The sequence below is a fragment of the Lipophrys pholis genome, assembly GCF_963383615.2.
Source record: "Lipophrys pholis genome assembly, chromosome: 19".
In the NCBI taxonomy this organism is placed as follows: Eukaryota; Metazoa; Chordata; class Actinopteri; order Blenniiformes; family Blenniidae; genus Lipophrys; species Lipophrys pholis.
Genome location: NC_137647.1, coordinates 4,824,369 through 4,850,904, shown reverse-complemented (window position 1 = coordinate 4,850,904; position 26,536 = coordinate 4,824,369). Strand labels below are relative to the sequence as shown.

The window sequence follows — 26,536 nt, the reverse complement described above, 5'->3', positions numbered from 1 at the left end:
AAGCTTTTTCTTAATTATTCAACAATAAAAAGAGGAACTAAATCACACCAATTTCCTTTAGTACTATGTATACTGCTTTAAAAAGCTCGAAGAAGAAGGAAGAGAAAGATATAGAAGCATGAAGGAGGGGACAGTTTTGTTTTTTTTTTGTTTTTGTTTTTCCTTTTTCTTTTGAGATGGGCACTCGGGATTACAAGATGGAAATCTGTGAACAAAAGGCACTTTTTAGGGACAACCTTTAAAGATGCTCTGAGTCTATAACACTACATCACCAAACAAATATTTATAATCATTTACAGCGGGAGGGGTCGGGGTGGGGGGGGGGGGTGGCAGATGGAGGAGGGGATTCTGGGAGGATGGCTGGGTGAGTCGGCGGGTGGGGGTGGTGGGGGGGGATTCATGTTGTCACTGGATTGATGACGGAACCGGCTGATTCCCTCTCATCCAAAAGGTGCAGACGTCATTTAATTCACCCCAAATAAATCTGATCAGACTTTTTATTTTTTATTTTTTTTTGCTGTTAATCGAATTCAAACCTGTTGCATCTTCCAACACCGGGGAAGATCTTGTCTTTTTATTTTATTTTCCCACATTGGGGTCAAATGCTGAATGCTCCGGAGCCCCCCCCACAGGGGTCAAAGTGAGGACCTGATTGAGGACTTCTCTGCGTGCCTTGCAACTTGTTTTGTGCCTTGTAACACCTCGCAGCGAGCGCTCCAATATCCTACAATACTTTAATGTTACTTTGCATTAGATTACAATATTAATCTAATTACTTCTTCAGAATTAAGCGACAAGTTTTTCGCATTATTATTCTTTTTTGGGATCTTTTCAGCATTGGGTGCTGCTTTTTGGCAGTACTTGTATTCGCATCACATATTTGTATGACCTCGCATGAATCTTCATCTTTTCGCATTATTTCGGAAAGCTTTCCGTGTTACATCAAATCAGCTAATAAAATAAATTTTAACATTAGAGCGCTTTATAGGAATTAGATTTTGTTTTCTATAACAACAAATGGCACCAGAGGGAATTTAGTTTTCGCTTACAATAGTTTGCGTTTCTTTGCGATATTTAAGTTTTGGCACAAGTTTAAAAAAGGTTTAAAAAGTGATTTAGCATGCAAAGCTTTTGCGTTGCTATAAATTTTTGCAATAACTTTGCAATGGGTCTCACACGACCTCAATACTATTTTGTTCCCTTGCGGAATTTATTTCTTTTTATACTTCAAACTACATTACAGTAACTTTTTTTAGAACATTTAGGTTGTGGACATTTTAGAATAGTTTTTTTCTTTTCTTACCAGGAACATAAATATCACCAAATTTATTTAATTTAAAACATCTAAGCATTATATGCTGTGATTGCTAACTTGTTTACTTTTTAAAAGTAAAAAAAAAAAGATAAAAATATCCAAGATAATACATTAAACAGATTTGATCTGACACCAACAATGACAGCAATAAAGGAAGGTATCGTCAGCGAATAATGATACTGTATATAACTTGGGAGAAAAAATTACTAATTGTTGCAAGGTAACTCAAATGGTCCTCAGATCATTTCTTCTCAGCGCCCCCTTCAGGCTCCGGAGGATACAACATGATCAAATCTGCATTTTACAAGATTGAACTTTTTCTTCTTCTTCTTCTCCTTCCTGCTGTGGCGTAAAGGTTGGGGGAAGAAAAATGCCTTTTGTCACAACAACCTTTTCAAACAATGAACCCCCCACCCCCACCCCCTCCCCCCACTAAATACAAAAGAGAGAAATAGAATAATGCATGTTTTCCTAAAAATTTCCTTTTTATGATAACACTTAATTTCGTTTACTATCATTTATGTATAATAGAGATCGAACGTACTTTATTCTTTACGAAAGCACCAGTTTTCATATTGATATATATTTTACGAGTTGCAAAAATTGTTCCTTCAGCCCTCCCACATTTTTGAAAACAAATCTTTTTTTTTTCTTTAAAAAAAAAAAAGTGATCAAAGGAGAAAAAACTATATAACACAAAAGGAAATTAAAAACAATTTCCCCCGAAAAAAAAAAAACAACGTACTCATACAAAGAGACTGGGATTTTTTTTTTTTTTTTTTTTTTTTTTTTTTTCTTGACGCCCTCGTATTTAGAGTCCCGGAGCACGTGGACTTGAGAACAAAACTAAACCAAAAAAAAAAAAGAAAAAAAAGAAGAAAAACCTTAAAGAGGGTTTTTATTTCCCCTCGTTTCACTTGACACCCTCAAACAATCGCTAACAAACACAATTCCTCTACCAAGGCATTGCACATGGCTCAATCAACATACATCATTTAGTTTCAAGAACAATACTTCCCATCGAAAACAAGAAAACAAACAACAAAACCTAATCTGCTCTTCTTTTTAAAAAAACAAAAACAAACCATCATCATCATCATCATCATCACTTCTGTCTATGTATCTATTGTGTTTGCCATGGATCTTCCTCTCAATGTCCTCGTTGTGGGTTTACTGGTACTTTAGCTCAAATCAGCACTTTTTTTTTTGTGTGTGTGTTTTTTTTTTTTTTTTTAAATTCTTTCCGAGATGCATCCTATGACCGCGCGACGAACGCCATGCTTCAAAAAATAACTAGACTGCCACAGAGCTTATCTTGCAAATAAAAAAAAAAGAAGTATATATCTATAAATATATATGTGTATTATATATAAAGATGTTTGCGATTATCTAGTGAGCTGCTGTTTTTTTTTTTTTTTCCTTTTTTCTTCTTCTCCTCCCCTCCCGTCATAAAATGTTTTCACTATAGCTTATATGTGAGAAAAAAGAACCTGAATTCATGTTTGACAAATTGCATAATGGGAATACAGAGGCACTTCCATAGATTAGAAAAGAAATCACCTTTAGCCGTCGGTAAACGTTCAGCGGAGCTAGTTTCTCTCTACGAAGCTGATGAGATGCTCGCCGGCCGGCCGGGCCGACCGCGCGGCGCTTTTCCCTGCAGTGAAGAACATGGCCAGGCAGTCCAGTTATTTTGTGAGGTTGGTTGGGTGCTTTTCAATTAGAATGTGTGTGTGTGTGTGGGCTGATTATGTGTATTTATAAAGATCATGTAGAAAATGATTCAAAGCATAAAGGCCTCCTCAGATTGTCTATGTTTTTTTTTTTAAGACTTCCCTTTTAAAGACAGTCGGGCCCGTGTTTTTGTCTTTTTTTTTTTTCTCTTTTCTTTTTAAAAAAAAAAAAAAGAAGTGGCGATTTGCGCTTTTAGCGTGTTTCCATCCCAGTAACACTGAAGTTGGTGGTCAAGCTGCTGTAATGCTTACAAAAAAAAAAAAAAAAAAAAAAAAAAGAAGACTCACAAGGTTGGCTGGCGTGATTGTTTTAGTGCAGTTTGTTTTGTCGTTGATCGAAAAGGGCTCGTTCATTCACGATGATAAAGAGGGTGGGGGAGTGCTGGTGTGTGTGTGTGTGTGTTCGTTTAAGTGTGAAAAAAAATAAAATTAAAATAACGGGGCACGCGTGTGATCCTCGGGAACCCCCCCCCCCCTGCTATGACCAGATATGTAACATCCTCTTGTCATTTCATTATTTTGCTCCGCAGCGTGGCCTCCTCCGCTCTTGGAGCGGCGGCGCATCTGGGAGTGTAAACAACAGGGTAAACTTTTAAGGGAGACATAAAGAAGAGCGACTCTTTTGTTTTCTTTCTTCCTTTCTTTCTTTCTTTCTTTCTTTAAACTCTGGATCCCAGCTTCAGCAACCTTCCCTCCCTCGGTTCGGTTCTCGTATCGTCTCTCCACCCGCTGCGCCTCCATCTGAAAGCACGTTGCCTGACCCGTGAGGCTCGGCCGGTCAGTTCCCAGAAAAACTAAACAAAAAACAAAACAAAAACAAAACTAAACAGATTGGCTTCCTGTGATTGTCTAAACCCCGCACTGTGCCGTGCGACGGTACAGGTTCCTCCGGGAACAGAAAAAGGGCTTCTAGGGAAACTCGAGTCAATCGATACCACTCGCGTACGTCCGCTAACGGACGGTTACAGCTCGCATGATGCTAATTCGGATACTTTATGTGTTAAATTCTAAAGTTGGAATCTTAAATTTACATTTTTTTGGGGGGGGGGGGGGATTAAAATTACATCCAGAAAACTATGTAGTTAGCATGCCAGGCCATGAGGTGGCGCTGTTGGTTGTTTTTTTTTGTGATGAAACTACACACATGCGCTACGAAACCTTAGCAATGGCGAGGGCTCGGACTTCCACATGGACACGCGACAAAAGTTAAGATTGTTATTACTGCGACTCGTACTGCCCCCGGTGGCCGCCATTGTTGTTGTTGGCCAACGACCCGCACGTGTGCAGAAGAACAATTTGCTGTGGCCGCGGTTGTGCATGAGCAGTAGCCACATTTCAGAAAAGCTTTGTGTTTTCATTGAAGACGTTGTGATGTAAACGGGGATTAAACTTAAAGCCGCCTTAAGTCACCTTCCTCCTGCAAACAAATCTTCTCTGGAAGTCAGGACATCAACAACAACTTTTTTTTAAATCTATTTAAATTGACTAAATTGAGAAAAATCATGAAGAGCCGCAGTGATGGAGATCGAATTGGCAGCAGTGACTACTTCACATCGGGTTTCTAGTCCCGCAGGAAAGACGATTACCGCTGATTTTGGGACCTAATTTAATATCTGAATCACTCAATTTAGACTGGATGGTGACGACATGAAAGGAAACCAAAATATACATCAAAACAAGAAATTGGCCTTTGAAACACAATTAATGTCCATATGTTTCCGTCCACTAGTGAACTGACTTATTGTTAATTCTATCCTCAGAGAAACTGTTTCACGATGTTTGGTATAATTTAGCTGGACTTTTGGAAAAAGTGGAACCGGGTCCACGTTTGAGTCCCGGGAATCCGGGGAGAATTCCGGGTTTAACAGCAGGAAGGACGAGCCAAGTTAAAGAAAGAGAAAACGCGACGTGCGTCACACAGCGAAACTTTGGCGAGCTAAATATGAGCGCACGTCTATGAATCATCGTATTTGGAACATTCTAATGAGATGGAGGCGTTTTGGTATCTGCATTAATAGCTGTATTCGTTTGTGGCGATGGAATAGAATCGGTGGGTGAACACCAGCTAAAGCTCAACGAGTGACCAGTTTCTCCCTTAAAAATGAAAACTTGTTTTGGATGGATGAAATAAAACTAGCTACGCAATTACCGGACCGACGAGCGAGTGGTATCGAGTTTCATTTCTCAGAATTTTTATTTTTATTTATTTTTTTAAAAATCCTTGATTTTATTTGTTAAAACATTGTTGTTTTCTTTTTGCAAGCACTACTTGATCCGGCTTCGCTCACCACCCTGTCTACACCGCTTCTTGCTGTGTTTCTCTTTAAGGTGCTGTCATTCAAATACAAAACAATTATAAAATAGTACAAATCCCACCCGCCCCGCTCCCCCCCCCCCCCCAAAAAAAAGGAATAAATGCAAATAAGAGATAACACACAAGAGATAATAATAATAAAAAAAAAAGAAAAGAAAATCATTCATCTACATCACAAGAGGGCAAAAACGGGGAAGCAATAGCTGCTGTCTATTGTGAAAACGGTCGGTAATGATGTACACACTCTGCGAGTGTGTGTGTGTGTGATTGTGTATCTAATTCACTGGGCTTCTTCTGTGTGTATGTGTGTGTGTGTGTGTAAGCATTTAAAATGATCATAACACACCACCACTAATTAAAACACGACAATCTAAATGGTCAGACTGGTTGTTTTTTTTTTGTTTTGTTTTTTTTTCTCTTTGAGAATGAGTGGGAGGCCGATGATTTGTCGAACTGAACAATGGGGGGGGGGGGGGGGGGGGGGGGGGGGGGGTGAGGGGTGGGTGGGGTGCGGAGGACACGTGAAGGCTTCTTGCACCTCGGTTTAACTTCCTCTTTAAAAACTTCTAAATAGGCAAGTCTGCGTCGCCTCCCAAATGCCTCGCGGGTAAAATAGTGCACATCGTTACGATTAGTGTTAATTGATTCGGCTTGTAGTGCAACCCTTAATCAAGATATGTTTTGGCATGGTCTCTCTCTAGTTAGTAGTTAAGGGTGAGGGGGGAAAAAAAAAGGGGGGGGGGGGGGGGGCTTTGTGGAGTCAATGGTCATTCGGAGGGACAGAAACATTGGTCAATTTTTGTGGGGTTTAGATTTTTTTTGCTCCCGCTGGATCTTTTTCTTTCCGTCACGCGACGCGTCCCTTCGCTCGTCCACGGGTCCGTCCTGCGTCTTCCTGCCGTGTTGTGCTGGTTGGTTTTCAGGGAGAGATGCCTGCGTCTGCTGCTTGCCCACCCTGTACCCCCCCCCCCCCCCCCCCCCTCATCCTAGCATCCTCTTTGTCCATCCATTCGTGCTTTCCGTCCATCCATCTTTGCTTGGAAAAAAAAAAAGAAGTAGAAAAAAAAAAGGGGGGGGGGGGGGGGGGGCTCCCTCTGACTGTGTAAAATAAGTCCGGAGTTCCACTAAAAGCGCCATGCTGCTGTAATTTCCTGCTTTGCTCGGTTATATTTCATATCAGGTGACAGTCGGGGGAGGGGGGGGCAGTCGGTTGGAGGACAATTATTATCCTGCGGGTTGATTCACTATTTACTTTTGTTGTTGTTTTTTTTTCCTTTTTCTATCTCCGATTGTAAAGAAAGAAATCTAGTTGCTGGTTTGTGCACAGATCTTGTCAGAGGAACCAAGACTGAAAGAGAAAAGAGAAAGAAAAGAGCGTCAGTGGCGGCAAAAAAATCAACATGTGCAGAAACAAAACAACCCGGTTCAATTTTTAAAAAGTGTGTTGCTCCAACCAGCCAATCAGAAAGCAAACCCTATATAGTGTCATCAGGGGGTTCAGCCAATCCCAATCAAGGTATGCCCTCCCTTTGACTCCTCCCTAATTAGGCAGCTCTGCTCTGGCACATGGCACCACGAGAGGAAGTACTTCCTCCTCTTCCCAAGATGGGCATGTGTGGGCGGAGCCAGTCCAGCTCACGCGGACACAGCAGATTCTGAATGCAGCTCCTATGATCCAATATTCAAATGGAGGAAAAGCTGAATTTGGGGCAATAAACTCAATAAACCAACGAGACAGATGTGAAAGTGTTGACAAGCTGTATAATAGGACGCCTTTAAACTTTAATGTTAAAGTTTGTCTTTCAAAAACTAAGAAAAAGTTCAAATTTGAGGGTTACTATGGCACTAAGTTACCGGTTCGGCCCACTCAAGATGAAATCGGTCTGTATGTCACTCCTGAATGTGTTTGACGCTCCTGGTCTCAGTTTAGAAAAGAAAGACAAACGGTGCTGGAACCAGGACTTTGGCAGGGAACGTCTGTAAGGTGAAAGACAGGATGAAGTTTCATGGAGGCAAACTAGAAGCGTCACCCACTGACAGCTTCTGAATAACACTGAAGTTATCAGGAGTTATCCCCTCGAGGCTCTTCTGCGTCTTTAGCACATTTTGGTTCGCCATCTGTCCGGCAGTTGGCAAGATATTCCACTCCGATCCGCGAGGGTCAAGCTTGTGGCGGCGTTGGAGAGAAAGTGCTGGGGATCATACAGGTGGCGAGGATTCGTCCCGTCACCTTGGTGCATGCAATGCAAATGTCCGCAGGAATTCACGACAAATGTTCAGTCTGGACGGTGCGTCTGGCACGACGATCCCTCCAGCCGAAAGCCTTGTCCAGTAAACCGTGTCCGGGACTCCGTGCAGCACGTTTTTGGCTTTTGGCTCCTCTGGTTCTTAAATACAGTCAATGAGAGAACGATGATCCGGGCGGCCGGCCCAGCTTATTACCATCAGGTCTGTCCGTTCCTCCAGAGCGGTACAGTGTGTCTAGAATTTGGCTCCCAATGGTCAGTGTGTGTGTGTGTGTGTGTGTGGGGGGGGGGGGGGGGGGAGTCTGGCGCTCCAGTGTCAGTCGCGCCATCTTCACGTTGGGCTTCTCCGGCTCAGCGTGAGCCGGGAGCAGAGACGGGTCACCGCCGCCGTTGTTGGCTGCCCCGCTTGGCCCGCAGGATCCGGCTCGGCGGGGGGCCGGTGTGCCAACATTCAAGAAGTCAAGCCTTGGAAACTGCTGGCAGGAAGGAGGAGGAGAGGGAGGAGAGGCAGACTCTTTTTTTTTTTTTTTTTTTTGTGTTGTTTTGTTTTGTTTGACTCTAACAGGTCTCATGAATACCCCTCCTGCCTCCATGCCCTTCTCAGCTAACCCCGCTTCCCCGGGCGCCGTCCCAGCAGGCCTCGGGGCATTGTAACTTCTCCCTTCTTAGTTACTCTCTCTCTCTCTCTGTCTCGCTCTCTCCCTTCTGTGTGTTCGCTCTTACAAACACACACAATCCATCTATCTCCCGTGAACACTCCCACTAAATCCTTGGCAGCAGACAGTGACCACCCTCTTTTCTTTTTCGGCCCCCCCTCTCGAGCAAACCCTTCTCAAATTCAAGATCAACTGGCTATGACATCATGTCTGGTTGCCGGGGGTAACGAGACAACCGGGACGTGACTCCTATACGGGGCCGAAACTCTGTTGCTCTCTTCCCTCCGTTTCCCCCTGTTGCTCCTCTCTGCGCGTATCTTGTTTCTCTTCCTGGCCCTTCCAGAGCCTGCAGTACCGCCAGCCCGCCACACGAGTGCGCAAGAAGCCCATCGTTGACGCCGCAAGAAGAGGCTTTCCTCAAGTCACCACGTCCACACTTTTGACAAGGTCTTTGTCTTGTAAGCGATCTCTCTGTGGCTCATTAATCTTTTTTTCCCTCTTTTTTTCCTGGTGTCGTTGTGGAGACACGTGTAAACAGTTAGCCGGTTCTGCCTTGAAAAGCAAAAACCACACGCCAGATATTTTGCCCCGCTCGGTACAGAAGAAGCACCACACAGAGCCAAAAAGCTTGTGGTTGACTCTTGTCTATATACTTGTGTTTACTAGGCTTGTTTTTCTTTTTTTTTCCTGCTTTCTTCATGGTTTGGATTGACCCTTTTATGCTTCCAGAGAAGGTGTATCCAAAGTTTGAGGAAATCCAGATTCTTGTCTTAAAACTGGACCTGATTTAGGTCTTGAAGGAAATGAAAGCCCTTTTGAACGGTACAGGAGTCTGAAAGAGAGTCCAAAAAGTTTGGAAATGAACTTGAAAACTGACAAAAAGTCCAGACAAGAATCAGAGATGATCTGGATGACGTAGTCTTCATAGAAGTTTGAGGAAGACTTTGCAATGACGGTACCAAAGTGCCGGAGTGTTCAGTCAAGTTGGGAATGTTGGGGGGAACCCCAAAATCAGCCTGGAAACATTACTACTCATGGTTTTGGAAAATGATTTCTAATCACATACAGTATTTAGCCGAGGCACGAGTGTGGACACAATTCAAAGTTCAAGAAAGAAGGAACTGGAGTCGAGGCAACTTGTACCAGAAAGTGGAAAGAAAAGGAAAAGTGAGCGAACGAAGGGCGGCGAAACAAGGGAGGGGATCGGGCGAGCGGCTTCAGATGGTTTCCATGTGTCGAGGAGCTGAGCTGAGCGGAGCTGGCTCCAGGCGGGTGTGGTTGGACACTAATGAGAAAAGTACTGGTGGTAATGGCGGAGGCGCGAGAGGGGAAGGAGCAGCGAAGGTGCGAAAGGGAGAAAGTTACTGGAAAAATATTCGAGGAAAACGAGCACCGAGGACGGAAGATGGCGGAGCTCAACGGCTGAAAAACGAGGAGAAAGTGAAGCTGAGAGAGTTGAGAGGGGCAGCAAACGGGGGAGCGAGAAAAAAAAAAAAAAAAAAAAAAGGTAGTGAGGGAGGCGGCCTGCCGCCTGAAGGGGGGGCTCCATATGTGCCAAGTAAACAGTGGAGCACATATGGTAAACCACAAACGTACAGTAAAATACAGATGTACAAATGCACACGCTGAGGAAACGGCAGCAGCGGGTTGGAGGGAGCGAGGGAATAAGAAATAGTTTGGCGTACGTCCACGGAGTTAATAAGTTTCCCCGAGTTCGGCCGGTAATCGCAGTCAAAACAGACAAGTCTTCCTCCTCGCGTTTTCCTAGAGGGCGAGAGAAAGCGGCGGGTAGCGAAGACGGCCTACCTGTGTCTGCTGCGGGATGTTCAGAAAGTTGTTGTCCCGTGATCCGATGCCGACAAACCTGTTGGGAGCTGTGGCGCCTGGCGTGGAGTATGCTACAGAGACAGAAGAACAACAACAGAGGACATGAGGACGTGCTAACGGAGCTAGCGCTACAGCCACCTGACGGAGGCTAAAAGAACTGGTTCAGATTATGATTACTTTTTTGGTGGTGGGGGGTAAAAACAGAACTATTCATGTTCGTACTTGATGAAAATGGGAAAATAACAGTTTACTTTCTATATCATGTTGCCCCGGTTAGCTTAGCGTGACAGCAACACAGACGGAAATGGTTAATTTAATTTAGTTTAACATGACAGAAGAGACAAATGAACGAGCCAGGAGGAGTTTAAGACAACTTTTTTATCTTTAAGTCAGGTTCTGCTGAAGATTAACAGCAAGCTGCTAAGCTAACTGTTTAGCATGTAAACATGCCAGCGGCAATAATGAAAAAAAAGCTAACTGATTGTATTCTTGAAACTTTTATTTTCCTACTATTTATTTTTATTTTTACTATTTATTTGACATAAAATAGTAAATTTTTACTGGTTGCTAACAGTTGCTAATGTCTAAGACTGATATTTTTCTAACTACTTATGGAGAACTTAATTACTATGACCATAATGTTGTAATGGATAATTGGCAGAGATTAACATAAAATATGATTTTTGTTCAAAAGTCAACATGTGAAATAGGTTAAAGAAGAAAACCGCTGATTTGGTTCAGCTAAAGAGAATAATATTTCATGTCGGAATATATTTAGCTTGTTTTATGCCTTACTATGTAATGAAATACATTCTGATATATTAAAAACTATTAATTGTGGGTCATCTTAAAGTTTACCATTGTCAATACTGGTATGAACTTAAACCAATAGTTACATTTTCTAAATTTTTTTAATACTAAAGGTGATATTGACTGAGAACAATTAACAGTTTCAAGATTACTGTTCATATTTGACAGTAAAACCAATACAAATCTCAACTCACTGTTAACCAGTATTGACCACTGTCAGCGTTTCATTTAGATATAGTTGATATTTAATCTAATTTCATTCCAAAAACATATTTATAATCATACAGAAGAAATGTGGCTTGGATAGTTTGACGATAATGAATAATATTGAAAACTTGATCAGCGCAATCAGATGACAAAAACAAAAAAGAAATGCATGGATTGAGCTTAAAGTAGTGCCGTTTATAATTGAGGTCAAACTGAAGGAAAAGTTCTGGTTTGCAAACTCTGATTTCCCCGAGTGATTAGATCCACTTGATGAACTCATTTGGAAGTGATTGAGCACACCAGAACCCCGACGCCGAGGATCAGTCAGGGACATTTAAAACCCACTGGCATCAACGTCTCTGACAAATTTAGGGCAGTTTGAGGAACCCTACGGACTCCAGAATCTGAAAATTTCACCGAGGGGATTCGCAGAAGTTTGTGTACATGTGAGTCAGTTCGTGTGGAGGGAATAAAGAGGGAGGAGGAAGAGCGAGAAGAAGAGCGACAGGAAGAGAGATACAGCATACATCCATGGTGTTTCTAAGAACTGGAGTAACATACATAAGACATAGAAGACTTCGAGACACTGACTGGGGGGGTAAAAACGGAAACACTAAATTTGAAAGAGAGCTAAGAAACAAACAAGAAAACAAACGTGCTCCATCCAGTGCCCCTCCTATCACAGGTGAGGAAATGCACGCCTGACAGAACCTTCGCCCTAAAAGCACATCCTGTGCTTTGGTAGTTTGGTCAAGGGGAAAAAAAAAAAAAAGGGGGGGGGGGACAAAAGTACAAATAAAATACTTCCACCAAATGTCCCAATTTCTACCCAAAGTCTTTGGAGTCCATGTAAATTAACTGCCCTAAATTTGTGCCCGGAAAGTGGGATCGATCAGAGGAGCCGTAGACGTGAGCGCAGCTTCCACACAAGACAATGCAGAGCCACTCGAATTCACTGGGGGGGGGGGCCTCATACAGAACCCTGAGGAGTCTCACAGAAGTCCGCAGTGAGGGGAAGCGCTCGCCAGACCTCTGGCGGCTGTGATCTACCCAGACAAGCTCCACACGCTGCCCTCTAAAAGCCGTCCGAGGGTTCGGGGACGTGAAATGCTGGATACACACTGATGACACGTTGAAGGTAGAACAATGACAGGGGTCTTTTTTTTTTTTCTCATCGGAGAGGGATGGGGAGGGAGGGTCTGATTTTTTTATTTTTTTTTGGTTTGTTTGTTTTGGTGTTGGTTTCGATTTGAGACCGGTCTCTGCGGGGTCACTTACACGGAGATGTGGGCGAGGAGAGTCCGCCGTCAGGGGGCGTGCTGTTGGGTTTAGAGTCGGGCATGGGGAGGGGCACTGGGCGGGCCACTGGGGGAGGTGGAGGCAGCAAGAAGGAGCCTGGCATTTTGCTCTGGCCGCTCCCGTTTGGCTGCAGACAACACAAATAGGGTCAAGGAGGGCGACATGCGACAAGTCCGCAAGACACGGGATGAGAATGAGACGCAGCTCAGGGAGGCCGGGCCCCAAAAAAATATCCATGACGGAGGGAGGAGGAGGGGATGGTGGAAGAAGGGGGGAAGGAGGTGGTGGGTGGGAAACAACAACCAAAGGAATGATGTATGCGGTTGGCTTCTTTTATGGAGGTGTGAGAAATAATAGTCACCACAAGGTTTGATAAGAGTGGGAGCTGGAGCTGGAGGTGAGAGGATCCACTGGGGGGTGGGGGTGGGGGAGTGGTCCATGTCGGGTGGAGGAAGAGGAGGAGGAGGAGGGGAGTGAGCAAATTATTTGACTGGGATTCGTCCAGAAGATGGCAAGAAATCAAAAATCATGGGAGAATACTCTGCTACACAAGCACAACACCAACCAACCAACCAACCAACCAACCAACAAACGATTCCGCCACCAAACGACCAAACTCCAACTAAAATCGGAACATCTAGAGATGAGAACAGAAACACGATGACACAACACAAGGGCGAGGTATGCTTGACTTGAAGTGTCTGATTCACGCTCGTGCGGATGGTTGTAACTTCGGAGGGGTTGGGTGGAGCGAAAGAAAATTTGAAAAAAGAAAAACAAAAGAGGAGGAGGAGGGAAAAACGTTGGGGGTCTGAAACGGGAAACGGCAATATGACATCGACAAGACAGTACAAAGAATTGTAGACCAACCGACTGAAGAAATGTGTTAACGTGTTGAGCTTGGTGTGTTTTCCTATCAGGCAGGAACTTTCTGTGTGTGTTCATATTTTTAGATTTTTTTTTTTGTAGCGCAATGTCTTTTATTTTGGAAAAAGACAAATCTACAGAGATGTAGTAATTATGACAAGAAGACCAAACTGTGAAATTTAACCACAGATTAAAAGCTACTGAAGGTTTCCGTCAAAACAAAAGTCAAAAGGTTTTTTTTTTTTTTTTTAAAGTTTTCAGACACGATATTCTTGAATTATAATTAATAGATTCAAAACACAAAGGATCTTTGGTTGTTTGCATGTTATCAGTACTGGCTTGTCATTTGCACACACTACAAAGTATTTGTTTCTGACAAAGCAGCCACATGAATTCCAAATAGAATACCACAATTCGTCCTTCTGTAGGGAGACAGGAAGGGTGAAAGCACCTAAATAAACCCTGTTTACATGACAATGTTTCAAGTTGAAAATGCAACGTTTTTGCAGGTTTTTTTTTTTGGTTTTTTTTGAAAACTTTTGCGTTTACATGGAAACGTTTTGAAAACTGCAGAAATGATCAAAACAATGTAGTTAGCATGTAGGGCCACTTGTGGGTTTTTGTAAATAAACCACAAACGCGCGTGCAGAGAACAATCCGCTATAAATATTAACAATGTGAGAACCCTCTGGGGGAAAGGTGACAAAGTTGGACATGTTTTTACAATGACTGTCAAAATTAAAACTAATAAGTCCCAAGAGAATATGGACTGGGAGTCGTGATACTCTGGAGGAAACACTGTTCTATTTGTGCGTGTGGAAACTATTTACCGCGACTGTGGCGCGGATGCGCAGTAGCAGCGCTTCAGAAAAGTTTTCCCTCGTTTCCATGGAGACAGTGTTTTCAAAAAGGTGCATTTTCAGCAGATTTGCGCACCGTTGTCATGAAAACAACCCCCCCCCCCCCCAAAAAGCAACGATACCTTTGCATTTTCACTTAAAAAGGTTGTCGTGTTCAAGCTTTTACAGCCGCCGTCAAAAACATGAAGATTGAAAGGAGTATTTTTTAGTTATATGTGAATAAACCACAAAAACTACTTCAAACTACTTTTTCTCTTCCCAAATTCAACCTGTAGGCTGAGAGCAGTGGTTAAATTTCACTGTGTTTTTTTAAAATTATTCCTGTTGACAGAACTTAGATGACTTATTTTCTGGCTTTTGCTTGAAGCAATGTTGCGCAGTATTAACGTGTGTTTTGCGGATACCTCGCACGCGTTAAAGGTAGTTAATGGTCCCTTACCTGTCCGGCGCCTTGCCCCGAGCCGTCGGCGCAGACAAACTGCACAAATTCCTTCAGGGGGTCCTGTCCAGGGTGGTGGTGGTAGCGGATGGTTGGGTGGGTGAAGTAGGGGCTAGACTGCTGGATGATGGAGGGAGACGGGAAGTGCAAGGCCGAGGCTGAAGCACGGGGACTCCCTGCGGACACAGGTGTTCGTATTAGAGGAACGCCGGCGGAGAAACGAGGGGACGGGGCGGTGACGAGGAGAACCGACAGGCACGGTGAACAGAGACGGGGGAAAAACAACAACACAACCAAAGCTTGAAAGAGAGCTCGCTTCCGGCCCGGGAAAAAGACGATTTCCCGGTGAAAGCCAACGAAGAGACACAGCTCACACCCATACAGCAAAAAAATATATATATTATTATGGAGGAGATTTACACACATTGCACACACTCGACACAATACAGACCGCGGCGGTCACGTGAATTCAGGTGATACTAGTACAACATTTTGAAACGAGATCCAAACAGCTTGCACAGAGAAAGAAAAAACACACACACACACACACACACAAAGAGATGGTGGAGAACCGTCTTAAATTAGCCGTCCTTAATGCCTGCACGTCTGTGTGCCGTTTTCAGAGTGTGATTCACTGGCGTTGACGCAACTTGGCATTCAGACGGTAAAGCCGTTTTCTTTATCTGACACATTTTGCCTCCGTGACAGAATTAATCTGTACGTGCACTTCGAGATCTGCAAAACAGCTTCATATCTGCAAATATAAAACGGAACCGCGTATGTGTGTACGTAAAGGTGTGGAGACACGAGAAATGAGGCCGATGAGCACATTTGTTTGGGGAGAAAAACAAATCTGCAAAAAAAAAAGAAGAAAAAAGAAATAAATAAATAAGCCAAACCTCACACTAAACAGAGCTGAATGTATGTACGAGGCGTGAAAGGGGAGCAGTTGGTCGAGCCCGTCCGACACCCAACACAAAGCGCTCTCTGTCAGACCGATATCCATTACTAAACCTCCTTGATTTGTATTAGAAGCCTGTTCTGCTGCGAGCCGTGCCCGTCTGACACCCACCCCGTCCCGTCCAGGCCCCCCAGCTGCCCACGCTGGGCTGCCAACAGTCTTTGGTGCTCCAGTCTTGTACATTGTGTGAGTGTACTTGACGAGGGGTGCCAACCCGGCTGCATCACCCCCCCGGCCCGTCACCCCCCCACCACCCACCCACCCACCCAGACAGGGGCTCATGCCTCCGAGCCCGGCAGCGCCTCGCTGCCATGCCAGGCTGCCTGCTCCCGTAGTGCCATGCTAATCTCATTAGGGACTGGGGCCGGGGCCAAGCCGAGGGGGTCTGGGGGCGGGTCGGGGGACGGGTCGTGGGGAAAGTGGGATAAGAGGGAATCCCCTCACCCGCCCTCTTTCCTCTCAACTCCCACTTGAACTGCTTGGTTGTTTTTCTGGAGTCCTCTGCGGCCCAGCCAGGTCGGATGAACCCAGATACCCTTCGACTCACACCGTTCCTGCAGAACTCCTTCAGTACTGCGACACTGATATGACTAAGGATCAATACAAACACGTATGAGGATGACAGTACCTTTGTACTTTCAGAACCGTGCTCTTTTTCTTGCCCCAATTTCCACCAGCTTGTTTTTTTTTTTCTTCCATTAGATTTTCCACCAGCAGCGTTTCAAAGGGAAATATTTTGCCAACTTGGTTGTTTTTTTTTCTTTCTTATTTATTTATTTTTTTTTAAATAATTGTGTTTCAAATTTCCACCCTGTAGACACCAGGGATTAATCCAATAACATTCCTGAATTATTATTTTTTTTTTTTATGAATTAATCGCGATCAATTTGACAATATTTTAAATTCTATCATTTTGAATGTGGAAAATCGGCATGTTGATATCATGATAAGGATAGAATTGCGATATATTGCGCCGCCCTGTTCTAAACATAGTTATTCATTGTGAAGCTGAAGTTCTGTCAGTGTTTTATCTCGTCCGACAGCTTTGCCATTTCTAACAATTCAAGATGAAGTGATGCAATTTATTGTCATCAAAGAATTAATTAAACTTGTAACCTCTATCCCGTGAGTGTAGAAATGAGTTTGTAAGTTTTTTTATGGATAAGTTGAAAATAAACTATATAAAAAAACAGACTAAACTCTCAAACTGTTTTCTTTGTCTATAAACAGCAGAGCAGTTGGTTGTATGAAATAATCAGGGCTGCCAATCAAAACATTCTAAAATTAGTTCATTGCACGATTTCTTTGTGAATTCATTGCAATTAATGACACTTGATGTTGATATTAAATAGAAATAAAGTTGAGATGTATTGTACAGCTCTAGTTTGTACATTGTTTTTTTTTTGTTTTATACCAGATTGTACAATAGTAATTATCTTAAGCTACTTATACAAAAAACTCCAGGTTTTCTCTAACATCTTTGCTAAACTTTTCAAATAAACAGTTGCTAAACTATATGAACACTTATACAACATGTAAAGAATTCAGATTCACAACTTTAACACTTTAATCTATTCTCCACCTCTATGAGCTAACTAATGTCATTTATCGCTTCTCGATAACTTTAAAACTGTGTATACACAGTTACGTTTTATTTCATCAATTTGTTTATTCAATTTAGCTGAAACGTCGACAAATTATTCATTTGAGCAATTTTAACTTCTATTTCCCTCTGGGATTAATAAAGTATTTCTATTCTATTTTTCAATTCTATAATTCAAATGATGATTCCTGAAAACTCCAGCCACAGTGGAAATTTAGAAAAACTCGGGTGTTTCCGTTTGAATCTAAATGAGGTTGGCGGATATTTACGTCACAATTCGTGACGTTGTGTTTTCTTTCCAGGATTGTGATTGGCTATTAAGGCTTCATGCGTGTCGTGACACTGCCCCCTACAGGTTTGGCATGCTCATAGTAGCTCTGAACCAGGTGTGTATGCGCGTCCGTGTCAATGAAATTTTTTTTTTTTGTAAACGAAGAGGGGCAAAGGTCCGTTTTTGTAAAAACCCGGGTACGACCAACCATCCAGTTTAGTTGGTGTTCTATTTTTTATTTAATAATTCATGAAACTATTTGAATATTTATTGATTTTAAGGCCATTTTAAAGCATGTGCTCACTTCCTATCCAGATCATCCGCTGTAGATTTCAAGTTTGTTCTAGTGTTTCTGCGAAACTGGAGGGAAATAAACCCCAGCAGACGAGTTCACGACTCAAGTGCTGCGGCGCTTCGCGAGGGCTTGTGAAGTAGATCGGTAGGAGAGCTACCAATGTAAGCGGTCAAACGTTTTTCCATTTTAAAAGCTGGATGTTTTCCCCACATGCAGACGGAGGATGATTAAATGTGACTAAAAGGACAAACTCCATCAGAACCGTTGCAGCTGGCCGCGGCACGCTCCCCGATCCCGCTTCTCCACAACCCTAAACCCTCTTGGATCTCATCCTTCACACAAAAACAACAACAACACCGCCGGCGATGTGGCGGGCACCGTCACCCCGGCGCATGCCAAGGAGAAGTGAATCCGCAACCGTGCAGGGTCAACAACTGCTGGACAAACTGGGGGATACGGCGTCCGTCTGCGCAGGCCGCCGCAAACACGTCCGGTATACACGTGTGTGTGTGAGGAGATTAAGAGTCGCCGTAGCTACATCTCCAGAGGCATCGGGTCTGTCAACAACCGCGGAGGAGGGTTTAATGACACGGCGGTCAACCTCATCGCCTCACATCTGCTCGGCGGCTTTAGAAAAAAAATAAAAAAATAAAAAATCCTTTGATGTAGCCTCGTACAGAGCTAAAGCACATGGGTAATTATCTCTGGCGAGCTCCTTCACCCCGAAAAGAGGAGAGAAATCTGACTGATGAAACAGAGAGAGAGAGAGAGAGAGAGAGATGATTTATATTTGGATGTGACTGATATCTGAGCGGCTTGCTGTAGATCCGAGCCGCACTTTCCACCCTCGAATGAAGGATTCAACATGTGACCGACCGCAACGTCGAGAGAATTCGAGAACATAAAAAGGGCCGCAAATAGGAGGGAAGTGCATTGAAATTCAAAGCACGGCGCTGGCTCCGCCGGTAATAACGCGGTGGAGTTTCACTTACTGGCGCTACGCCGTGTCGCGTGTACAAGCGTCCCGGAGTATCACATGGCCCCCGAGGTCGTTGTGCGATAATCTGATAACACTCCAATTAATTTGGGGATCACGGGCTATCAGTATCACCTTACCAGGAGATTGTGACACTCGGCTCCAAACACTCATTAAGAGATTCCTATCGCACAGTTTGAGATTGTGTTGTAGTGGCGGCGCACAAACAAACCTGCGATTCATCAAATTACCATGAATGGATGTGGAGGTGAAGATCACTGCTGCAGTTTATGGGTTTTTTTATTTATTTTTTTAACTGTACAGAGGCGTTACAGCGTAAGCTCCAGGAAACCTGGATACTGCAGTTCCCATCAAGACTTTCCCTGTGTACGGTGGTGGAGTGGTTAGCACTCATAGCGAGAGGACCCCGGTTCGAGCCTGAAAACAATGTTCTGAAGCTGGACGACAACAACAATGGCGGCCTCCAGAGTGCCGTGACTCCCAGTCCATATTCTCCTGGGACTTGGTAGTTTCATCGTTGACTGTAAAAAACAATCCACCAGGAAGTAGAAAACTGTTTTTGACCGCTCAAGCGGCTCCACGTCTGGATGTTCAGGAAGAATCAGTGTCAGTACACTGGACGCTAGAGGTCTTGAATATTAATAAATGTGGAAAGTGTACAACTGGAAATTCGGACTCCGGCGGCTTAAAGCATTGGCTTGGCCTCTGCAGTGACGATGACAGAGATGAGTAGTATTATCTGATATTGGTGGATTGCTCCTTTATCGCACATATTTCCCCTCCCCCATTAAATGTCATAATCTCATCATAATGAGGCTTAACCATGAGATTGAAATAAGTAATTTTACCGAAATATTGACTGATGCTTTGGGACATCACTTCCAGATGATGCAGGTTTGAAGCATTGCCCAGGGTATTTATTAACTCCCACATTTCAGCCTCTTCAGGAGTTGATTTTCTGTAATTATACAAACCCAAATGCCGAAGCTTATCGTCTCCAGAGCTCATCACCTATATCCTTGTGCTATATATATATATGAAATTAAAGATAAGATCGTGTAGTTTCGGTTGATGTGTACAGGAAGTGGATGAAAAATCTCAAAACACAGCGTCCTCCGACGAGGAGTTAAACATCAAACTGCATGCGTCCACCAATCGGAGCGAGTAGCTGCCCGTCGATCGGAGACGTTTGTTCGGCAGCCACGACGTCACAGACCGCCGAGACGGGAAGCGGCGACAAAGCCGAGCAGCCCGAGAAACCGACCACCAACAAAGCCCCCGGAAAAAACAAAAAAACAAAACAAACTACACCCCTAACAAGCTCCGTCACCAGCAACGTCCTGCACCCCACCAAGGTCGGGGGGGGGGGGGGTCAGATGAGGAAGAGGAGGCCACACACCTGCAGAGTCACCTCGCCAGCTCGAGACAACACTCCCACCTCTAAACCAACGGGGGGGTTGGAGGGGCGGGGTACGAGGAGTTGGGGTTGGGGAAGAGGTCGGGAGGGGGTGGGGTGGGGTTGGGTGGGGTGGGGTGGGGTTTTCGGGAGCTGGGTTGGTCTCACCTGGTCTCACTCCCGCCAGCATTGGCAGTGGGTGGTGGGTGAACGCCATGCGGGGGGACCTCGTCTGGGAGGACAGGGCGCTGAAATCGAATTTCCCCGGCTTCTTAAGAGAACCAGGCGACGAGAGTCCTGGCAAAGAGGGGATCAACAGAATGGCAGAACAGAGACGAGGTTTTAATCAAACATGGCTGCTTTGCTTAACTTCGACTCTACTTTAAAAAATAAATAATAAAAAAAAATTAAAGGAAAAAGAATCTTATCAAAATTCTATCAAATTTGATTACAAGAATCAAATGGTTATGACTGACTGAAATCAATGGATTGATCGGCTGATTCATTCATTGATTTGTTTGATTGGCTTAACATACAGATGGGTTCTCACAATCTGTACTGAGGTCTACGCTTGCGTACGGTCGGCGGGCTGCTCCGCGTCCGTCAGACAGCGGGGGTGAGGGGTGGGGAGGTGGGGGGGTCCAGGGAGCGGCCATGTTTTCAAAGCAGCAAAAAAAAAAAAAAAAAAAAAAAAAAGCGTTCAGAGTGAAGGGAGGTGGACGGGGAGAGAGAGGTGGGGGGCGTCAGGTACAGGAGGAGAGCTGGGAAATGCGTTCGCCAGGGCAAAGAAACCATCAAATCCACCCAAAAAAAACAAAAACCCGTATGAGTAATCCCCAAACCACGAGCGTAGCCACCGATCTCCTCAAAAGGAGCGATCTCCCAAACACTGTGATCGCCATCCAACGCCGGCTTCTCAAGCCGCCAACGTCAAAACACACATCAACGGAGCCTCTGATGTCCTGCCCTCCTGCATATCGGCCTGTCAGGTATTTCACCGCCTTAAGACGTATAGTATTTCATAAAGAAGTGCTTGAAATCAAACACACACACACACACACACACACACACACACACACACACACACACACACACACACACACACACACACACACACACACACACACACACACACACACACACACACACACACACACACACACACACACACACACACACAAGCTGTTCGGGCTGGGTGGCGAAGCACCGGGCGAGCCGCCAGTGACGGCTGGAGGAAGATGGGAGGAGGAGGAGCGGCGGCGGCGCACAGACAAACATATTAAAGTGCACCCCCCCGCCCCCCCTCCCCCTCCCGCCATTTCTGTCTATAAATGCCGGCTGAGGCTGAAGGGTTGCTCAGTTTGGTTAAAGAACGGACGCACTAAGTATAGGCCCGGCTCAGCAGCGGACCAGAAACATGGCCAAAAGTGTGAGAGCCACAGATAAAAGAGACTCTCTGCTGTGATCAAGGCCTCGTGCGGCGAGCGCCCAGGGAATTTATTTTGATGTATGGCAACGCAAAAGGCACAATTTAGACTTTTCGGGGTTTGAGGAGCAGCGCCAAATGGCGCATCTGACCTCTGCCGGGGAAACCGCGGCGTTGAATATACGCCGGGATATAGAAACTCCGGAAAAGAAAGAAATCCATAAAACAGAGAATAATGAGGGGAGAGAGAGAGAGAGAGAGAGAGAGGAGGAGGAGTGGATCAGCGTGGACACACAGACCTCGTTACTTTACTCTGAGCTCATGTTGTTGTTTGCTTCAGACTCGCTTGAAAAGAATAAAGCGATAAACAAGCCTGGCGAGCGAGAGGCCTGTAAACTACTAAACGACACAATATTCACACATATAAAACAAACGCACTCAAATAAAGACTCGGGTAATTTCAACATGGCCCACAGAGATGTGGAAATAGATTTTTTTTTTTTTTTTTTTATGAGCAAAGCTTATAAAGTCTAACAGAGCAGATTTCTGAAAGGCTTTTTTTTTCTTTCTTTTAAGTGCAACACTGGGAAATGTTTTTATCACGATTTACTCGCCGCGCTCATCGGCACGCTCGTGTGCGCACCGAGGCATGTCATGTGACTCCATATGTAGGTGTGCAGGAGGAGGGGTGATATACGTTTTATTAGCCGGTTGCAGTCCGGGATATAAAAACAATAAAAATCCGCACGCAAAGAAAATAAATGGGAGTTCCATCCATCTGGTAACGATATTGCACTTCTGGTGATGTGCTAGTTGTAGCAGGGTAACGTATAACAAACAGTTTCCAGCCAACAGAGTGAAGCGAAATTCAAATCCAGTGCGTTTGTATAGATTGTTGTTATGCAAACGGTGGGATCAGAACGTTATGACCTGCTGTGTGACGTCAGCTTAGAATAGAACAGAATAACTTAGTTGTCATTATACGTCTGATATAATGAAATGACAGGTGTTGCTCTCTTTGTGCATGAATATAACAAAATGTATGTGATTGAGATTAAAATACTAACGACCAGTTTAACAGTGATTTAATGATCTGATGGCTCACGGATTAAAAAACGAAAATTAAAATTTCACAAGCTTTGATATGAATGAAACATTCATTTTTCTAAAAATGGGAGAGAAAAAAAAAATCACATTATTATGTAATAAACAACTTTTGGATGTAAAATCACTAAAAAAACACTATAAAAGTAAAGTTCATTGATCATTTATTTCATCTACATATTCAGCTGCGATTGCCTTCAGGAAGTAAATTAACAAAACAAACCAAGAATAGAGCAGCGGTTGTTCTCGTAGCACTAATGTATAAAGAAATGGTCCAACGTTTCACCTCCTTAATAATCGGTTCATTACTTTTTGGTGCAGTTTTGATATTTGTGCTGCATTTCTGTTGGTGGTTTGCAGCAGTCGCTCGTAGCTGAAGGTGATGATTTCAGGACGTCTGTGGTTGGACGATCGTAAAAACGTTCGCTATCTGCAAACTCCTCCCACTACTAAAGATATCGGCAAAATTGCTCATTGTTTGTTCAAGGCGGCAAGACGAGACCCTTTATAGCGCCCTCACAGAGACCCCATTTAAATATTTCAAAAGAAAATGCAGTGTTTTTGTGTTTCTGTATCAAAACGAAAATGATGCCCGTTTACACGGAAACGGCTGAAAATGATGTAGTTAGCATGCCAAGCCACTAGTTGGTGCCGTTTTTTGTGATCAAAGTATACACACATGCACGTGGAGAACAATACACTTTAAATATCAACAGTTGCAGGTATACCACCATTCATTTTGACAGAAGATTAAGGTGGATTGTTATTACGGTGGCTGTCAACTATTAAAAACAGACATTTTCAAAAAGTCGTGTTTTCCCTCATCAACGATGAGGTGGACCGTTTCGTAAAAGTTCCACGTTGGGAGCCGTTGAGTTTTTAGTGCCTCTGAGCACCCTTTATTTTCACTTCTTTAAATCACAAGAGTAATTAACCGACATCATGTGCCATTAATTGATGATGAATATAAAGTATAAAACTGATGGAAATTGGAGATATTTCAGTTTCAATTTCTTGAATATGTGTCTAAATGTGAATCACTGTATTCTGTAAGAGCTTAAAAACTGAGAATGTCATGCGGTATTGACAACAAAGGCGGCCGAATGTGCCAACAATGTGCCTTTCATCACTGTGACTGAAGATATTTGTCATTTTGTACAAATTAAAAAAAAAAAAATCCTCATCAGCAGCACCGATTTCTCTTGATTAATTTGGAAACAACAGGAGGAAATGAGGAAATTCAAAAAAAAAAAGCAGGAAAAATCGAGTTAGATTCTTATACAACTGTGATGACGAGAGTAGAGTGACAGCATCTTCGTCACTGGACGTCTTTGTTGGGTGTCGTCGTCTGGAGTGACCACTTATAAAAAGTGGCTCAAGCCCAAGAAACGCACGTTTTCCGATGCAAAACACAGTGAAATGTCCAAAAGTCTTCTCATATAAAAATACCATTGGTAGTTATCTTTCATGGCAGCATCACCGATATCTCAGCTTGGGCCTTAGCGTTGCATCACCCTCCACTCCTCACAAGAAAACGATGTTAAAAAGTCAACGAAAGAAAATGTGCTTGGTCATTTCAAGGGCCGGATCGAAGCTCTTGCGGGCCGGTTTGGGCCCACAAGACCTCATATTTGACGCCCCCGACCTACAGGTGGTCATAAAGTAATGGCTGATCTGAGTATATATCATCTTCAGTTAAGTGTGAGCGGGCTTCTGATGTTTGATGCCGGAGAAAAGAAGTGTTTTCCTTCCTCAAGCTTCACTGATTTATTGGATCATTTGAAGATTTATTTAAGTCAAACCATGTGAGAAGTTTAGATTCCGGGGGGAAAAAAAAGGCACTTGGCCTTTTGAAGTTTTCAAGACAATAAAAGCCCAAACTGGCTGTTTTTGAACATAATTTGCCTGTTATGTTATCGACGAGTTCAAATCCCCATCTGAACAGGATGTTACTGTTGGTGCTGCTACAAGTTTGAACTACTTTATAGACGACTTTATATAGAAGACCATAAATCTGAAGGAAATTGAGATGATTATTGGGAAAGAGGGAGAAAAAAAGAACGGAAACAAAATCTGTCTTCTGTTTTTAACTTTTTTCTGATGAAATATTGGAGCATTTGAAGATTTATTGAAGTGAAACCATGTGAAAAGTTTAGAGGAGGAAAAAAAAACAACAACACTTTGTTGTGAAGCCGTTAACAACTGCGACGTCTGAAACGTGATCCCGAGCGAATCTCGCATTTTTAAAGAATATGCCTTAAACCGCTGCTCCCATCTTTTGAAGTCGCTCATTGAGGATTTGTGAAGCAAACTTGGAACCAGAAGTATGCCGGTTCGAATCCGACTTCGGGGTTAAAAACTCACTCTGATCCGCTGAAGAAGTCAAAACGGTTTCTACCTTGACTCAACGCAGCTACGTGTGTGTTGAGTCGCTATAGTGAGTCTTGTTTTTGAAGAAGTTGCTGCAACAAGCTTCAAATCTGCTGCTCATTCTCAATTCATACCCAGAACACACTGAATGCTATATGTTACTCATCACGCCCTCTGGTGGTATGAAATGATATCACAAGACGAAATCCGCCGCACATTATTAAAGTAGCCTGCCAACTCCAGTCGATGTCTCCCGGTTGTATTTACATATTGTATATTTACAGATATTTATGAATCAAATAAATAAAGATGATGTATAACCAGAAAATACAGTATTACCATTTAAAATGTACCGCACATAAGTCGCATCTGCCGAAATAAATTCAATATTGGTTCTGTAGCAGTATTCTGTTGACATACAGTGACATCTAGTGGTCACAGAAGGTATGTAGTGGCGTCTTTTCAGATAAAATTCACTTCTTAATAATTAAAATGCACAATGGTGGTTGAAACTTAATGCAAATTTAATTAAAAAAATATTTTTTTTTTAAATACTGCTGGTGTTCAAAAATCTAACGCGGGTATCAGTTTCCCGGAAAAGAGGACACAAACAAACAGCAAATGAAGACGGCTCCGGTGCTCGAGCTGCAGGTTTGGATGTGACACTGACGCTGCGAAGAACAAAACCAGAAACGCCGACGTGAACAAACACATGGGAGGGAAAAAAAAAGAAGAAAAAAAAAGAAAGAAAATACCTGGCGGGATGTTGAAAAGGACAAAAAGTAAGATGTTGTGTACATCTGGCAGAAGAATGAATAAACTGAGATGTTTGTAGCGTTTAGAAGCCAGAAAAAAATAAAATAAAGAATACGAGCAGAAGGTTTTGCTCAAAGTGGCTCAAAAAAAAAATGAATGAAGTTATTGGAGACTCTTGTATTTGTGTATTTGAAGTGAAACGAGGCCTTTCTATACGGAGTTCTGTGTACATGTAAACGACGGAACCAAGATGAACACAATGCTAAAGTATACGTCTATCCCGATGCGATCGTTTGTGAGTCTCGGACCCCGGAGCGCTATGTCGGGGGTCATGCAGTGGGCGGATCACCATCTCCCCGTAAACCCTGTTAAAGTACACGGAGGTACAAATGAAACTTTTCCACCATTGATGCTATAATTTAGATACGAGAGGTTGTGACGGTCGACAATTTTATCGCTTCTTGGTTTGCAGACATATATTTACTATCTTTACCCAGCGTGTACGAGCAAGGTCAAACTAGATGCAAGACTTTGCACTGGGAGTTGGTAATTTGACACCAGCCTCGCCATGTAAGGGAATCTTCTGATCTTCAAATCTTTACGGAAGCAACTTAAGCGTGCATCTAACTTACTTGCATGGAAAATGCAGGTTTCAGACTTGGATTAAAATGACCACAATGATACAGCGAACTGTAATCCGAACTCTGGTCGCAGGCTTTGCTCAAAGGCGACTAATGGACCGAACAACAGCAGTCGGGGCGCAACTGTCAGAAGCGCGGCGTCG

The 26,536-nt window shown here is 43.5% G+C and overlaps 1 protein-coding gene across 24 annotated transcripts in view; it reads right to left on the bottom strand.

Annotated features, from left to right (window-relative positions):
- Positions 1–3,682: 3,682 nt before the first annotated feature.
- Positions 3,683–26,536, bottom strand: part of nfixb (nuclear factor I/Xb) — a 178,599-nt gene continuing 155,745 nt past the window's right edge. For 5 of the 24 annotated variants that reach the window (XM_080487815.1, XM_080487820.1, XM_080487804.1 and 2 more), the window contains 4 exons: positions 14,574–14,749; positions 12,387–12,534; positions 10,071–10,162; positions 6,555–6,710 (listed from right to left, as the gene is read on the bottom strand). In XM_080487815.1, the coding sequence (XP_080343941.1) occupies positions 6,696–6,710; positions 10,071–10,162; positions 12,387–12,534; positions 14,574–14,749 (431 nt within the window). In that variant the 3' untranslated portion in view covers positions 6,555–6,695. Of the gene's footprint in view, positions 4,157–6,163; positions 6,711–10,070; positions 10,163–12,386; positions 12,535–14,573; positions 14,750–20,264; positions 20,394–26,536 lie in introns of those variants that run through there. The other 19 variants (XM_080487819.1, XM_080487803.1, XM_080487807.1 and 16 more) reach the window with 7 other exon arrangements.